Source organism: Centroberyx affinis, unplaced genomic scaffold (assembly GCF_046629955.1).
Source record: "Centroberyx affinis isolate AG114_WGS23_722 - 3 ecotype Tasmania unplaced genomic scaffold, CSIRO-AGI_Caff_v1 ptg004512l_1, whole genome shotgun sequence".
Lineage (NCBI taxonomy): Eukaryota > Metazoa > Chordata > Actinopteri > Beryciformes > Berycidae > Centroberyx > Centroberyx affinis.
Window position 1 is genome coordinate 63,897 of NW_027282157.1, and position 12,498 is coordinate 76,394.

The 12,498-nt window shown below is 44.7% G+C and overlaps 1 protein-coding gene across 1 annotated transcript in view; it reads right to left on the reverse strand.

Moving 5' to 3' along the window:
- Window positions 1-841: 841 nt before the first annotated feature.
- Window positions 842-12,498, reverse strand: part of LOC139665269 (A disintegrin and metalloproteinase with thrombospondin motifs 18-like) — a 29,433-nt gene continuing 17,776 nt past the window's right edge. The window contains exons 7-12 of the mRNA XM_071544273.1: window positions 10,295-10,499; window positions 7,541-7,735; window positions 4,278-4,348; window positions 3,581-3,746; window positions 1,813-2,032; window positions 842-957 (exon numbers count right to left, since the gene is read on the reverse strand). Of these exons, the coding sequence (XP_071400374.1) occupies window positions 842-957; window positions 1,813-2,032; window positions 3,581-3,746; window positions 4,278-4,348; window positions 7,541-7,735; window positions 10,295-10,499 (973 nt within the window). The remainder of the gene's footprint in view (window positions 958-1,812; window positions 2,033-3,580; window positions 3,747-4,277; window positions 4,349-7,540; window positions 7,736-10,294; window positions 10,500-12,498) is intronic.

The window sequence follows — 12,498 nt, forward strand, 5'->3', positions numbered from 1 at the left end:
CTGTAATGATGCTAGAGGAGAGTTAAAAAAAAAGGACCACTGACAACGTGAGTAAATAAAATGTTTTACGTACACGGATAGGCATGTTTTCGTAACGTTAACATGTATGGAATGCACAGGAATAATGTGTCCTCACATGATACAGCACCAGTAAACATAACAAGCGGAGAGAGTGTGAAGGGGAAGTACATTAGACAGTTGACCACTAATGTCTTATAACATGGATCCAAGGGTGACTGGCACAATCCTATGGTACATCCAAACATGGAAATAACATGTCACAGATCCACTGTACACCTGACAAAATGTAAAATCATATATTACGAACCATAATAACTTAAATAAAGGCTTTTGAAACCAGTCGCCTTTAAATATACAACATATAAGCGAGCTAAAAAAAAAAAAAGCTATTGTCCTTGTCCTGTTCTCTTGATGGCTTGTAGGTTCAGAGGTTGTCGAAAGAAAAACAGTCAACGAAAATGGCAAATTTATATTTACACCGAGCGACTCTCGAGACGCTCCGTTATTCGCACTCTTTCCAGTTCCGATGTGACCGATGACTCGATGACGCCGCTTTGGCGGTTGAGCGCGGGCGCCCGCGTCTCCTCGTCTTTTAGCAGAAACGAACGGCGAGAGTCCATTCTCTCTTCCATTTTCTTTGCGAAAATGCGTTAAGTCAAGTACTCCAGGAAGAAAACACAGAGCGTTAAACATAGTTCTGTGTGTTCAGAGTAATTGCCCCCCACCCCCCCCCACCCCCCAAAATGGCCTCCGCGGAGGTGCACTGGTAGTGTCAATTCTGTCGGGAGGCCGCGGCCAGAGACCCAGAGGTAACGGAGCTCTACGGCTTCTTGCTGGAGCAGGACTTGCAGCACTGCTGTCCGTAGAACTTGTGGTTGCAGACGCCGTGCTGGGGAACCAGGTGGCACCAGCTGAAATGGTCCACGCACTGCTCATCTGGAAAGGACACACAGAGGACACGGCGTGTTTTTTAGAATCAATCGAACATACGCAAGGCAACAGCAAACACAATGCAGCCCCCCTCTGGGCCAATCAGCAACAAATATGTCACCTTGTTTTGGCCTGTAATTGCAGTAGCCTCCCCCGGACTAATCAGTGCACTATTGAAAATGTCAGAACACACAAGTGAGACGCATGGGTCTCCGGTCTCGCCAGAATCCGATCAGTGGTGCTTGAGATGTTCTGTGAGACCGACAAATGCCCAGCTGGGAGAAAGTGGATTCCAGCTGTGAACTGACAACTGACAGACAGTTTTCTTCTAACTTTCCACACCATTTTCATATTTCCATGTTGGTCATGCAGTGCAGTGAAGGAAATATTACTCTTTTACTATGGTGTGTTTAAAATGGCTACAAAGGGTTTTCATAATAACAGCATTTCTGTAATTTCCTATTAATCAGTGCCATTTTTAGGTGGAATTTGCCAAAAACTAGGGGAGAACAGAGTAAGTTGAGCCAAAAGACCGTTTTTTTGTGTTATACTTCTCAAACTGAGAAATTTGCATGTACAGAAAATGTTTTAATTCCCAAGGATTCCCAACAACCTTGAATTTACATAGCAATTATTGTTTGAAATAAGTACCCATTTATTTTGCGGTACTACCACAAAATATAATACGTGGTTCATCTTATCCTGATGTCCTCACACCAAATAGAATCTCTGTGATCTCACTCAGTGTTTTGCATGAGCTTGGAAATGAGAATTCTCAATAGGAGCAGGCACAGTTGGTTTGGAAACGCTATTGCACCCACTTAATGAATTGTGGCTTTTCCCCCCCTCCTAGGAATTTACCTCTCTGTGTTGGTCCAGCACCGGGGACCTGGCCTGGCATCGGGCCTGGGCGTTGTGCCGGTCCTGGACCGGGGCCAGGGGCTGGCGCCGGGCAGAAGTGGGTGTTGCACGCCCTGGAGGTGACGGGCCTCTGGTGGGGCAGGCAACCAGCTGCCGGGCGACCCTGCCGGAGACACTGGATGGACCGAGTCTGGACCCCTCCGCCACATGACACCGAGCACTGAGACAGAGGCAGGGAGAGAAATGGTTGAGAGAGAGAAACGAAAACAAGGGCGGAAAGAGAGAGAGAAGAGAGAAGGGGGCACAGAGATATAAATAGGAGAGGGAGATCAAACGGGGAAGAGCGGGGAGGGAGAGAAACCATTATAAAAGGAACCGTGGAGGGAAGGGGAGGGATGGAGGAAAAAGTCTAAGCTGAAACAAAGAGCAGATGAAGAAAACCCACATCCCATACAGCATGTCCTCGCCCTGCAGCGAGCTGTCAGGAGATATCTTCTCCAGTGGAAACGCAGGGATCACAAGCGTTAGATCAAGGAGAAAAAAGACGCCATGCTATAAGAGGTTGCCCTCAAGACTTCTTACATAATAGATGATATAGAGCGTACACATAGCCTACACCACCTGCCTCAATAGGCACTGTAACAGAGAGTCAAGCTTTTGGGTAGCATCTGAGGCCCGTTCCACATCCCCAGCCGGTGTGGGCTAAGAACTTCCACCACCTGCAATGTATGCAGGCAGCTTGCCTCTCAGTTTGTTGGGATACTCTCAACATATATATACACAGTATATTGTAGCACAGGAGACATTCATGCCCGCAATGTCTTGTATTGCTCAGAGTGATGGTGTGGACATTGTGTTGCCTTGCTTATACCAAGCCCTCCCAGAGATAAGGGCCTGGTAAACAAAAATCAATAAAGTGAGGGAAGGCCAGGTGAGAAACCTAATGCAATTCAACTAAGACAGTCCTTTTCAGTGGATTATTGCAGTAGATTGACAGTGTGTGCGAAGGGCACTGCCATTAGTAGAAGGAGAAAAGACTCCTTTTCTACTTCTTCCAGTCCCTCCTGGCCTCATTTCCTACAATTTAATTCTACATTCACACACTGTGGGCGCTCATACTGAATTCCAAACTCAATTGCTACTCATCCTGTATCTGATTTTTTGGTATGACTGTTTATATTTATTCTAAGATGTAACCCATATCCCATACCAATATGAACCGACAGCAATGTTGAAAAGATAGCCTGCAACAATAACAAAAGACGTCACATCCGTTGACGTTTTGAACACATTTCGGTTACAGTCTGGGCCTTCAAGTTTTGACTGAATTGAGGCGTCTCCCAAAATATGAATCAAGTTTTCTATTTCAATTTAATTCTATTGTTATGTTGCATCGTCCTCCATGCTAACGCTGGCTCAGCCAAAATGACAAAATTATGATAATTGTCTCAGGTGGTTGACTTCAGACTTTTTGTCATGGCAATTACAACAAATTCTGCTTTGAGTGTTTAAATACAAGGTGCAACACAGCTTGCATGCCTCAGGATCTGATTTTGTACCACAAATCCATGTGGTCCAGGTCAGGATTGAAAAAAAGCAACTCTATGAAGCTTTTCGCTATTTTACCTGATAGAAAACAAGAGATCTGTAAGACGTGAGGGGAAAAACTCAAATTTGGGACGCTTTCAGCCGGAGTGTGCACACAGCCTGAAAGTCCCCCCTGTGCGGACAGCTTTTGGACCACAGCGTTGAAGCAGGAGGAGCCTACCTGTTGCCAGGGAGAGGAGTACCAGCCCAGAACCACGGCGCTGGAGGTGGTCCTGCCAGGGACGACCCGGGGGGGCTCCGGGCACGGACCTCGGCTGCAGGCCTGCTGGAGATCCACCGCGGGCTTGGCCATGTTCCTGCACCTCCGTATGGGGAACTCCACATACCTAGGATGGGGGAAGAGTGCTCAAAATGGCTATTCCTGCAGAACTTACAATTTGGAAAACATTGAATTTAAATTGCTGCTATCGTGAAAACATCCTGACTCCAAATGTGTATTTTATGTGTACTTTTTTTTTTACTTGAATCGAAAGTTTCTGTGGTTTTTCATGTGAAGAGTGCATTTCAAGATTTTATAGCCCATGAAAGTCTTTCAGAATTGAGTGTATGATTCAGAGGTATATGGGTATTGATCTGAAAATAAAGCTGTAATTCTTTTACCCCCCGAAGAACTGACTGACTGGAGATAATGCAGTTTTCAGCCAGCGAAAGCAGAACGTTATAATGGTTGATTATGGCAAATCAAGATGAATATTTCAAAGTTGACACGATTTCAAAGTTGGCAATTTGTCTAAATGTCACTTTACCCTCTGCACTCCACACACAGTGTTGTAGAGGCAATACAGTGTGATCTTAAGTGTTTCTGTGGATCTATTACAGTGTGAAGGATGTGTTGGTGTGGAGCTCCAGGTACGTACCCTCCCTGTGAGTCTCGCTCCCCACAGCGAAGCTCTCTCTTCTGGATGCCTGAGCCGCAAGACCTGGAGCACTGGGACAGAGTGGAAGGCAGGAGGGCCGATTTTAGAAAATAAACTCTGTGTGTGTGTGTGTGTGTAATGTGTGAGTGTGTGTGTGTATGTGTAATGGGGAGTGTTCCCATAGCAGCAGACACCACAAGGCCACATATTGCCATAGTGATAGAGCCAAAATACTAAGTGCTCTGTTGAGTATTTTTCAGTCATTTTCTTTGATGAGCAGACAGTGTGTGTGTGTGTGTGTGTGTGTGTGTGTGTGTTTGTGAGAGAGACAGAGAGTGCACATTCCACAAAAGTATCTTTCTATGGCTCTTTTTCAATATCCAAACAGTATTTTGAGAAGTAATTATCTTCACGTTGTTGTACGTCTCTGGCCTTGTACTGTGAATTTCTCGTGAACTTAATCCTCATTCTGACCCATTCTATTCCATATTTAATGACTTGCCGTGTGTCAGAGTGCAATGCCCTCTCCCACTCAAACTGCTGTACTTACCATAACTAAGAATAAAGCCGGGCTAGTAATAAAGGCGTCTTAGTCATCAAGAACAAAAACTGGAGAAGTCAGATGGAAACCTAATTTGAACTGCAATACAAAACCCATGCCTGTGCCAGAAAGGTGCAAAAATAAGCAGGTAGATCGAAAGGGAATCAGCACATTACATTAGTAACAAAGAAGCCCGGGACAAGTCTGTTAAACTAGGTCGCCCTTACTTTTATTCTGTGGAAGGAAGAAATTAAAGCTGCAGTAAGTGAAATTTTCTAACCACTAGAGGGCGACAAAAAACAGCAACACCTTTGTAAATAAACTCACAACAAAGCCACATCTCCCTGCACTGCGCTACGGAGGCCAGCCAAGGATAAACATCGCAAAGCACCGTGTGTAAAGGCTAACAGCTAAGCTAACCGTACCTACGGAGAAGTCTCGCCGGTTACCAGTCTCGCTTTGTCGGGCCTTTCCCCTGCGGACGTTTACGTGCGCCACAAGCAATGACAAGTGAAGAGGTAGCTAGCAAGTTCACTAGTTTGAGGGGGATCTGGCTGCAGACCTCCACTGTCAGGCCAGCTCCACGCTCAGGTCTCTTCTTCGTCAGTTATTTTGAACTCCCAGTACCTTCTCAAGCTGAAGTTCCGTGAAACTGGCCACAATTTCATTCCCAGTCTTGTCTAAAAGCCCCGCGAGGCTGCCACAAAAAAACACGGTTGTGAGTGGTGAAATCTCCCTAATTAATGATTTAGCAAAATGTTTAAGACGGACAGCGTAGGCTACTTCATGACTGTCTTATGATTTGGGGATAGTGCTAACCGGGAGAGATGTAATATCAGAACAAAAGAAGTTGCAGGAGATATCTCATCCTTCCCCTCCGTTTCTAGCTGATGGTTTCATTAATTTTGTTTACTGCTTGTTTTCATTCATTCATGCGTACGCTTAAATATTCATTCGACAGAACAAGATAGTAGGTAAAGAGCGAGGTAGGTGGAGGCGGAGGTAAAGAGCGATTAAAATAACCGACGATGAAGAAGAGCGTTGGGCTGCGTCATTAGAATGAGAGAAGAAGAGACCTGAGCGTGGAGCTGGCCTGACTCCTTGGCCTGACAGCGGAGGTCTGCAGCCAGACCCTTTTGACTAGTTTACCAAGTTTACCCCCTTGCTTCATCGAGTCCGCCATTATGCGAGCATTTTCAGGAATGGGAGGGGGAGAGCGCCGCTTTTAAACAGCGAGGGAGGTGCCAAGCTAGTTTTTAAAGAAATTGAACCAGGGACCAGGAGGAGCTTCGTTCAGGAGCAGAATTTGACAACACAGGTAGAAAAGAGGTGAAAACAGCAACACAGCTGCTGCTGTGGATATTGGTTTATATCATTATGTTTCAGTGAAATCAATACATAGCACACGTTAGTTTCAGGATTGGTTATAAGGTCTGATATCGCTTATTGCAGGTTTAAAGTACCCGGAAAGAGCCTTAGCTAACTGCCTCCTTTCATCTGTTGCTAGCTAAAAAAGCTAAACAAAGTGGCAAAAGCTAAACAATGGTAAATAATATGGTTCCATCTTTTTTCACCCATTTAATTCTCTGTGTACCCAAAATGAAGAAATTATTCGAGATCAGTGATGGAGTTGTAAATACGCTGAAAAGCTTGGCTTAAGTGGGACTCTAGCTAAAATAATATGCTATGTGAAGGATATATGCTATATGAAACACCCTTCAAGCATGGTATTAGTGCCTACGGTGACAAAACCAAAGACAAACCTATATAGTAATTTGTACCAAACAGGATTTGAGAAGACAGTGATGATTAATAAGCGATCCGTCATTCCAGATATTTGTGCACATTCCTAAAAAAAAATAGATGAAACCTTTCTGAGAATACGGATTACATCAAATGTATGTAACACCTCTACCTTCTTAGGATGCTGATTAGCTTCGGGGTGAGCCAGCAAATCCGTGATGGAGTGTAATGTCTCACAGCATAACATATTGGCATGGAAACCTTAGCCGTAATCCCAGGGGGAAACGGGCAAGGTTGCTGAGCACAGCCGGTAAAATAATGTGGAAACCTCAAAATCAGCAGAGTGACCTGTATTCTTTCTGCACGAGGTGGAGAAGGCAACTCCACTTTTACCACCTTCACTAAGCTAAGATGGTCTGTAGGTACGTTTTAAATCCTTGTAATGCTTATTTCTGACCAGAGAAGGCTCTTCCCGACCTGAAAATGCATTGCTCTTTCAGAACATTAAATGAAAACCCCCGTCTCAGATGCTCTTACACTGTTATATAGTAATTTTGTGATGAAGTGTTGTAATTTACTTCTTTGGTGTTCCCATTTTGCCTCTACCTCATTTAGTGATTTCCTAGAATGCCTTTCAACAACCCCCAGAGAAGGGGACTGAACGTGTTGCTTTCAGTGGGTTTTGCATGTGTGGGGGGAGAGTGGAGAGTGGAGAAATTGGTCTCTCTGCCTTTTCTATGATAGATTTCTCCCTGTATGATTGTTGAACATCTCTTGGTGCAAAATGGCGGCTCTAGAAAGAAGCCGTCGCTCTTCGATTCTGAAGGACTGACAACAAAACCTGACGTTTCACCAATTTTTTAACAGCGTTCAAGTGTTCCAGGGTGGGCTTTTCCTTTACCAAAAATGATTAAATTTGAAAACAACAATACTCTTCTACTGCAACTACGTATTCAGTTTCATGTGTCTTCCCTCGTACCTCTCCCCAGGGGGTGGAAACCCACTGCAGCCTCTCGTTCTTGGGGCAGCGGCGCAGAACGCAGGTCTCCTGGGCTTTGGGCCTGTGGTGCTGCTTGCACATGCTGTCGGGCACCACCACCGCCTTGGCCCCGGGGTCGGTGCTGCGGCAGAACACGCTCCGCTTCCTCAGCCCGCGGCCGCACGTCTTGGAGCACTGCGGAGACGACCACACGGAGGGTGAGGCGTTGAAAAAGTTGAAGAAGTCTTAGTTAAGAGATAGCACCAAACAGATTAGGAGCAAAAGTTCTTTACACAATATTTCAAAAGACACAGATGAGTGCGTCCCCAGGAGGTTCAGGAGGTTACCGATTCAATGAGCAAAGCTTTCACGATGACGAATAGATTAAATAATACACGCATGCCCATATAACTTGGCTTCGTTTTTGTTTTTCCGTTGCTTTAACCTTCAGCTTTCAGTGCCTTTCAGCACTAGGCCAAATTAAATGCAGTTAAATCCTTGGCATGGGCACTGTCAATGTGTTTGTAATTCACCACATGGCGGACACGAAAACAGCAGGTCACTGCTTCGATGATAGCCCATTATACCCTAACATTAAATACAATAAACCAATAACTAGGCGATGGGTTCGACCCCGACCCCATCACAGCGTCCGCGCCGGAGAGTGCCGGCGTAAACTCCGCATGAACCGGTGAGAAACGGACAACAGAGAGCGGGTACGGCTCCGCTGGGACCGGGCCGGCCGCAGCTTTATGGGACCGCACCGCATTCATTTATTAGACGAAAGACACATACGCATCTGTGCACAGCGATTTACATGCACGCCCAGACACACACACGCCCCGTCCCAGTTGTCCTTTGGTGACTGGACGGTCCGATTGATCTTTCCGGAGAGGGGGGGGGGGGCGGCCTTGTCTCTGCCTGACTGCCTATTGAACTCGGAGAGGCGTCGGAGCATGCAAACACCACTGTCCTAAAGAATGACAGCCGAATGACAGCTGAATGCCAGGATTGTGCGGTTTGATCGGGAAAGCTGACACACAGTCAGATCTGCTGCCAGGCCACTAATACAGTGTAGAGCAAAACGAGAAAATAAAAGTACTCGTCTGTTGTTTTAAACTGTTTTATCTGTGTGAAGCACTGTGGTTATAGAGAGACTCGCCAAAACCTAAATAAATTCATAATCTGTTAATAGCCATGGGATTACATGGGCAAAGCAAATCGTAGTCTATTTAATTGAAAAAATCTGTCACATACTCTTTCCTTCCTCCTTCCTATCCTATATATATATTGTGAAAACTGTTGTGAGGACAGACACTTAAGTAATTAATTCAAGATGGATCAAAATATGACAAACACCTAATAGAGAAAGGCTGATCCCAGACCAGACAGTAGCTATTTATTCATGTGGATGGCAAAGTCTTGTAGTTTAAATTAATTCATGCTTAGACTTCTTTTTGTTGTTGACTGTTTAGACAGATGAGGCAACAGAGAAAATATATCTATTGTGATTGCAAGTGACAGTTATTAGGATGTATTGAGGAGTGTGTTCTTGTTTCCATTGACAAGTGACACATGCACTTTCACTGTGTACTAAATTGTGTGAATACTTCTTGCTTATGGATTTTTTGCAGAGGGTCGATGTTTTCCATATGTCCAACAGAGGGCAGCAAAGTGTTTGTTTTTGCTTTAGGAGACATTAGTCTGCTTGCAAGTGAAACTGTGTGTGTGTGTGTGTGTGTGTGTGTGTAGGTGTGTGTGTGCAGGTGGATGCTTGTGTCTGCATCTGTAGCCATATCTATTCCAGGCACGTATCTCTCTGTCTGTCTACATGCAGATCTGCACACAAGCGTAGTGTGAAAGGGTTCAGGATGTTAATCTCTTACCTCTCAATCCAGTCAGGACTATTAACAATTATTTCAAACATGTTTGATTTTGACAACTCTGTTTGATTTTGACAAGTCAAGGACATGTGCTTCAGTAGGGTGAGCTGGTCAGTGGCTCAGATATGAACACAGAGAGCTGAGCCCGAGCAAAGGAAAATAATACAGGAAATGTGGAAAGCAAAAAATGCTCAACCTCCATATTTGTTTTGGTTCTGTGTTGTAGGAGCACAAGAGCTTGTGTTTTCATGAGATTCTGAAGGGCTGCATTACCCAAATGTGAAATTATGTAGTGTGTGTTCCCCAAATTCTACTGTTCATCAAGTGTGTGTTCCCTAAATCCAACTGTTTATCAAGTGTGTGTTCCCTAAATCCAACTGTTTATCAAGTGTGTGTTCCCTAAATCCAACTGTTTATCAAGTGTGTGCTCCCTAAATCCAACTGGTTGTCAAGTGTGTGTTCCATAAATCCAGCTTGTTGTCAAGTGTGTGTTCCCTAAATCCAACTTGTTGTCAAGTGTGTGTTCCATAAATCCAGCTTGTTGTCTAGTGTGTGTTCCCTAAATCCAACTGTTTATCAAGTGTGTGTTCCCTAAATCCAACTTGTTGTCAAGTGTGTTCCCTAAATCCAACTTGTTGTCAAGTGTGTTCCCTAAATCCAACTGTTTATCAAGTGTGTGTTCCCTAAATCCAGCTGGTCATCAAGTGTGTGTTCCCTAACTCCAACTTGTTGTCAAGTGTGTGTTCCCTAAATCCAACTTGTCAAGTGTGTGTTCCCTAAATCCAGCTCGTTGTCTAGTGCATGTTCCCTAAATTCCCCAAAAATCAATTAAAACAAATCCGAGAAGAACCCAAGCGATCCTCTAACCCACCTGCGACCAGGATCCGGTGCTCCACTCGGGCGGGCAGGCCTGGGTGTGGCAGGGCTGGAGCTGGGCGGGGGAGATGACGGGGCAGAGGGAGTGCGCCACCGCCTCTTCCCGTTGGTAGGTCACCTTCCTCAGGCAGCGCAGGGTCCTGGTCTGCTGGCCGCCTCCGCAGGACCGGCTGCAGGGACCCCAGTCTGCCGCCGCCCAGCTGTGGAGGGGGAACAGAGTCCGGGGAGAAGATTGTTAAGTTATGAGTAATTGAAAATTAAAAGCCTGTATCGGTGAGATTTAACATACACATACATACACTTGACCTGTGGAGGAGGGGGTCATGCGTGCATATGTTTGCGCAGGAACACACACACACACACACTGACACACACACACACATCATATGGAGCAGCTATACTTATGTGTGCCAGCCTCTGTCATCAGGATACCAACCACATGACTGAGATCCTAATCAGGACCGCCAACCACAGGTCCAAACTCTAATCTGCTGCACTTATTTTGGGCCCAAACACACACACACACACACACACACTCAAATCAGGGTAACTACAACAACACAATTTCACCCTACATTACCAATGAGTACTATCATACCAAACAGTCCTGTAAATTATTATTCAGTGGTTAAAGGAACCGACTTATTTTACTTGTTTTTCTTACAGTCTGGAAACTGGGATGCCTGACACCACAGATCATACATTGATATTACAGTATGCTAACAATATTTTGGCACTTGGGCATCACACGTATTGGTAGATTATATTTATTCTTTACACAGGCACATGTGGCTGCATGAGCTACAGATACTTTGGACACAGGCAGAAACAGATGCATGCTCACATATGTGTGTTTACACATCTACACACACACACATACAAACCCACAAACCCACTAAACATATGTTCCTATGGCATCCCAGTCCCATCCATCTCTAGCAGCACTATATGTATCTGAATCTAAACACGAAAGCTATATTGGATATACAGTACAACTCTCCTTAACAGCTTTCCCAGGTCTCTACTATAGAATACACTGTGTAGGGCCAACTGCAACATACAACATATAACATACAATAAGGGTATAGACAGATGTGACCTGGTCCATCTCTCCTCCACCCTCCTCTTTCCATCTCTCTTTTCTCATCTTCTCTTTCCCCCTCTCTTCCTTTCTCTTCTCCTGCTCTCTCCATTCCTCTTCGCTACTCATTTCCACTTCTCTTCTCACCTGTCTTCTCTCCTCCTCCTCATTTTTGTTCTCATCTCCTGGTCTTTTTTTTTTCCCTGTTTTTTTGTTTTTTTCCCCTCTCCCGTCCTCTCCTTTGGTATCTGTGAAATCATACTTCGCCACTGATGAAAGCCTGCTGCTGCTTCTAAAATAGCTTCTGTCTTGGCATCGGGGCCAAAGAGGGAGATTACAGCAAATGAGTGGTCTGACAACCACAGGCTTAGTAGAGGGAGATGGAGAGATGGAGAGATGGAGAGATGGGCAGATGGCTCGGTCCAGTTCTGAGACTACGTGGTAGCGCCCCGACCATTCCTCCATGCCTCCGACCTGCTTCGGGGGAAGAAAAAATGCTTTCATTCCCTTTCAAACCCAGCAGACAAATGAGGCAGCAGGGCTAAACTGCAATTTGGAAATGGGAAAGATGTGACCCATTGGGCCCGAAAAGCACCGGTTTGGATTTTTGGCTTTGGGTTTGTTTGCTTTTTTTTTTTTTTTTTTTTTTTTTGCTTTTTTCCCTGGCATATAAATAACAATATATCATTGGGGGAAAGAGGCTGAAGTGCCACTCCGCTTCGCTGCAAACCACCGTTGGCCTAGCTGTAATTTGTATCTCTGAAATCTTTCAATAACTTGCAATTTTAAGGCATAAGTACGGTGGCCCAGGAGTGCATAACATAACGACTTTTGTGAAGCAAAGAAAAAATGGCAACACTACGGCATTAAGCCACAACACGAAAAATTAAGCCACAACACAACGGAAGTGATAGGCGGACTTGTTTGCCTTCAAAATAAAAGTGTTACAAAATACAAAAGTTTAAATGTGCAAAACTATAGATTTAAACCAATTTATTTGTGTCTAATCATACCCAATAAGCGAGAACTAATCTTTGATGAAAAAGATTTAGATAACCTTAGATAAATATTATGGTATTTTTCATTATTATTACTATTATATGAAACAATCTGAGTTC